The 5,031-nt window shown below is 46.0% G+C and overlaps 1 protein-coding gene across 1 annotated transcript; it reads right to left on the bottom strand.

Annotated features, from left to right (window-relative positions):
* Positions 1–1,897: 1,897 nt before the first annotated feature.
* Positions 1,898–3,457, bottom strand: LOC135151480 (uncharacterized). Its single transcript, XM_064089941.1, has 2 exons — positions 3,068–3,457; positions 1,898–2,962 (listed from the first exon to the last, which is right to left on the bottom strand). Exons 1-2 carry the CDS (start codon positions 3,455–3,457, stop codon positions 1,898–1,900), a joined length of 1,455 nt encoding a protein of 484 aa, XP_063946011.1.
* Positions 3,458–5,031: the final 1,574 nt, after the last annotated feature.

The following is a 5,031-nucleotide window of genomic DNA, read 5'->3' as shown; positions in this document are numbered from 1 at the left end:
TCAAATATGGTATAAAAAAAGACTTCTTATAGAGAATCCCCTTAATTAGTGCATACTTTAAAGCTCTTACCTGTAGTTTTCGTGCTTCCCCAGCATCAGGTGGTAGGTGTCCAGTTTCGAGATACGATTTGATTTCATCGATCCAAGTGGCCCCCGTGTCAATTGGGGCTACCAGCTTGGCATTGATACTTGGGGTTTTCAAAACCTGATAGTAAACACTTCCCGAGCACAACTCATTCTCCGAGGATGCAAACTGGGATAAGGCATCAGCCTTTGCATTCTCTTCCCTGGGTATATGTTCTACCAAACATTCTTCAAATTGTGTCATCTGAGCTTTAACAATCCTCAAGTATTTCAGCATTGTTTCTTCTCATGCCTCAAATTCTCCATTAACCTGTGACACCACAAGTCTTGAGTCCCCACAGACTTTCAGGTTTTTAACCCTCAGGGTTCTCGCCAATCCCAATCCAGCTATAAGGGCCTCATACTCAGCTTCGTTGTTGGTAGTTGGAAAGTCTAACTTGATCGCGTACTCGACCGTGAACCCATCCGGGCTTCGGAGCACCGGCCGTGCTCCAATATTTTTTTTTTGAAGCTCTGTAAAAAAAAAAATAGTAAGCAATACTCTTTAGGTTTCTCCTCTTCTTTGGGTTCCTCAACCTTACTCTCTTGCCCCCGACATCCTTGTTGTCAATGGTGCATTCAACGAGGAAGTGAGCTAGAGATTGAGCCTTGATTGCCACCCGTGGTTTGTATCGAATTTTGAATTCCCCGAGCTCTACTGCCCATTTGATTAATATCCCACTAGCCTTCGGGCTATGCATTATGTTCCTAAGGGGCTGGTCTGTCAAGACTTCAATTTTGTGAGCCTGGAAGTAAGGCCTGAGCTTTCTTGAAGCTGTAATCATGGCTAAGGCAAACTTCTCAATCACAGAATAGTTGAGCTCTGCTCCATGCAAAATCTTACTAACATAGTAGACGAGTTTCTGGATTTTTCGATCCTCACGAACCAAGACCACGCTCAGTGCTTTCTCAGAGACAGCCAAGTAGACATATAATGTTTCTCCATCTATGGGCTTTGACAAGAGTGGTGACTCTGCCATATACTTCTTCAACTGCTCAAAGGCCTCTTGGCTCTCACTTGTCCATTCAAAATCTTTAACTTTTTTCAAAGCCTTAAAGAAAGGCAAGCACTTATCCCCGGACTTCGAGATGAAACGTCCTAGTGCCGCGATTCTTCCTGTTAACTTTTGGACATCCTTTATAGACTTAGGCGATTCCATATCAAGGATGGCCTTTATCTTGTCGGGGCTGGCCTCAATCCCACGTTTTGAGACCATCAGACCCAAAAATTTTCCAGACCCAACTCCAAAGGCACACTTCGCTGGATTCAACATCATCTTATGTGTCCTCAGGACTTCAAAAGCCTCTCTCAGGTGCTCAAGGTGATCAGCTTTGTTCAAGCTCTTCACTAGCATATCATCAACATAGACCTCCATGGTTTTTCCAATCAGATGTTTGAACATCTTATTTGCTAGGCGTTGATATGTGGCTCCTGCATTCTTTAAACCAAACGCCATAACCAAATAACAAAAGATACCAAAATCAGTGATGAATGATACCTTAGGAATGTCATCCTTATTCATTCGGATCTGGTTGTATCCACTAAAGCCATCCATAAAGCTCAAAATCACATGCCCAGCGGTAGCATCGATCAGAGTATCTATTCTTGGGAGAGGAAAACAGTCCTTAGGACAAGCATCATTCAAATCGGTGAAGTCTACACACATCCTCCACTTTCCATTAGCTTTCTTGACCATGACTGGGTTGGCTAGCCATTCTGGGAATTGGATTTCCTCTATAAAACCTGCTTCCAAAAGCTTATCGACCTCCTGTTTTATGGCTTCCTGCCTCTCAGGGGCAAAAGTTTCACGGGTTTTCTATCTGGGTTCACATTAAGCGTGTGTGTCATAAAGAGGGGATCAATCCCTGGCATATCAGCAGCGGTCCAAGCAAACACATCCCGGTTGTTCCTCAAGAATTTCACAAATTCGGATTTCATATCCTCGGGGAGCGAAGCCCCTACATAGGTCACCTTCTCGGGCTCATCCGGATACAAGGAGATGGGAACCAAGTCCTCAGCAGGTTTCCCTCTCCTTTCCTCTTCTTCTCGGACATCCAAGTCCTTAATTGGGAGAACCTGCCCCCCGGTCCCTCCAGATTTCAGAGCCCCCACATAACAACTTCTAGCCATTTTTTGATCTCCCATTTCTTCTCCCACTCCGTTCTTGGTAGGGAATTTGATCTTCAAGTGGTAGGTGGATGGGATTGCTTTAAAAGCATGTATCCCTGTCCTCCCAAGGATAGCGTTATAGGTTGATGAAGCCTTGACAACCAAGAAATTCAACATACGTGTGGCCTGTCTAGGCTCGGTGCCCATTGTCACGGGTAGTTGGATCATACCTTCAATCTTTGTCTCCACATTATTAAAGCTGTATATAGGCATATCTGAAGGTGTCAATTGCGAATCAGAATATCCCATCTTCTCATATGCATCATGAAATAAGATATCTACCGAGGCTCCACTGTCAACGAGTACCCTTTTTACAGAAGAGTTTCCAATAACCGGGGTGATCACCAAAGGATCATCATGGGGAAATTTAACTCTGTCAAGATCTAAATTGTCGAATGCTAGAGCAAACTCAATTTTTGTCCTCTTTGGGGGCTCTCCAACAATGCACATCACTTCACGAGCATAAGCTTTTCGTGAGTTATTAGATAGGCCTGCTGCGGTCGGTCCTCCAGAGATTACATTGATCACAGGCCCTCGAGGCTGGTTTCTCTTATCCCTATCATCGTTGTCTTTTCCACGATTATCATTGTCACGGGGATTTCTATCTGTATCCCTAGTATACCTGGACAACTTGCCTTTCCGGATCAAAAACTCAATCTCATCCTTCAACTGCCGACAATCATCGGTCTTATGTCCTGTATCCTTATGAAACCTGCAGTACAAGTCCTTGTTTCTCTCTTCGGGGTCAGTCCTAATAGGCTTCGGCCATCGAACACTTCCATCTTTCTCAATTTCCATCAGGATCTGACTCCTAGGGGCATTCAGCCTTGCATACTTAGTGAACCTCGGTCCTGCTCTCTTTTTGGTAGGGGACTTATCACCATCCCCTGTCTTTGAATACTTTCTATCCGCGTTGTATTCGGTGTCGTTTCCACATTTCTTTGGGTTCGGGGTCGGTCCCTGGTTATTCTGGGATTTCTTCAGGCTTTCCTCAGCCTTGATATACTTCCCGGCCCTCTCCTGGAGCTCATTCATGTTTTCAGGGGCCCTCTTGGTTAGTGATCGACGGAAATTATCATCCGTGGTTCCTTGCTGTAGGGCCATCATTGCTACTTTCCGGTCTAAATCCGGGACCTTGAGCGCCTCCTTAGTGAACCTATTCATATAGTCTCTGAGGGATTCGTTCCTGCCTTGGTGAAGGTTCATCAGCGAGGCTGAACTCTTAGCGTGGGTCTTACTCCCAATAAACTGGCCTATGAAAGCTTGGCTCAAATCTCCAAACGAGGATATAGAGTTAGGGGGTAGTCGACTATACCAGTGTTGTGCCATCCCACTCAAGGTTTGGGGAAAGGCTCGACATTTAATGGCCTCCGTGACTGGTTGCAACAGCAATGCATTCATGAAGGTTCGTACATGATTCGCGGGGTGACCCGTTCCATCATACGCCTTAATAGTGGGCAACTTGAACTTCCGAGAAATCCTTGCTGCCATGATCTCCTCGGTGAATGGGGGGATCGGGTTATCTGGATCACCTGCAGCCAACAAGTGAATTCTATTCATACCTGCGTTCTGAGGGTTTTCCGTCTGTTGCCGAGGTTCAGGCGGTGGCTACCTGGCCTGGTGTGCCGCCCTGTCTCTTTTCAACTGAGCTATCTCCCGTTCATAAGCTCAAATCCTGGCTTCGTACTCCTGGTCCGTGGGTCGACGGGACTCGGGGTTATTCGGCCGAGTGTTGTGCTAGGAGCCTCGGCTCTGATTTCCATCTCTCCTTCTTCGTGGGGGAATATCATAGTCCCTCTCTGAATCTTCAGAGGAGTCGTCCGTATAAACAACATACTCATCTGTTGGTCCTCTTGTGGTCATCACAACGGTTGAGTAATGAGTCCCAAAATCAGTGGCTGTGGCCACAACATTAGTCATAGGGGGCAGCGTGCCAAAAATCATAGGAATCGAGGTTTGAGCAGCGGTGTTTGTGCCACTGCTAGCAGGGGTCAACGTGACTGGTGGTGTGGTGGTGACGAGATTCGAGGTTCCAGCGGTGACCTAAGAAGAGGGTGGATCCTGGGTTGCAGTGTTGTCTCCGTTTGAAGGAGCATAAATTTCTGAGCGTAATCTCGTGGACACCATGGTTGTTGTCTTCTTCCCACAGACGGCGCCAAATGTTATGAATCAAAATCAAGGGGTGAGCTTCGTGTTTTTTGATTGATCTCGCGAGTCGGAACTCAGACGGGTCCTTACGAGGTGCCTATGTATCTTCAGCGGGGTGAAGAATCAAGTCAAAAAACGTAGTTCTATTTTGGAGGGGTAGAGCCCTTTATATAGGACTCTAGATAGTTATCCACGAAATTCAGAGTTCTTGTAGGACTCTCGGAGTCCTGGACTCATCAGTCAGACTCCTAGTAAGACTAGGATTCGAGTTCTGGGCCCTGGCCGGGCAGGGGGCTCGAGACTTGAGATTGGGCAGCCCACGTTTCTCAAACGTGGATGCCCAACGGGCTTTTTATAACCTTAATATCTGCTGGTTACGAATTTTGGGTGTTAAACCCAAAATCCGGGCATTAAACCCAGGCCTTTAATCAGCCCCGGGCTCAAAATAACCCAATAATTTTTAGGGCCAATTTCAGACCCATATCATCGTCAATCTTTGTAATCATAAATCTCGAATGTAACTCGAGTTATCTCTTAAGTTCATTAGATCAGTTTTGTTTTTCAATCATGTGATGTAACTGAAGATTCCA

Source organism: Daucus carota, chromosome 3 (genome assembly GCF_001625215.2).
Source record: "Daucus carota subsp. sativus chromosome 3, DH1 v3.0, whole genome shotgun sequence".
Lineage (NCBI taxonomy): Eukaryota > Viridiplantae > Streptophyta > Magnoliopsida > Apiales > Apiaceae > Daucus > Daucus carota.
This window is presented reverse-complemented; position numbering and strand designations above follow the sequence as displayed.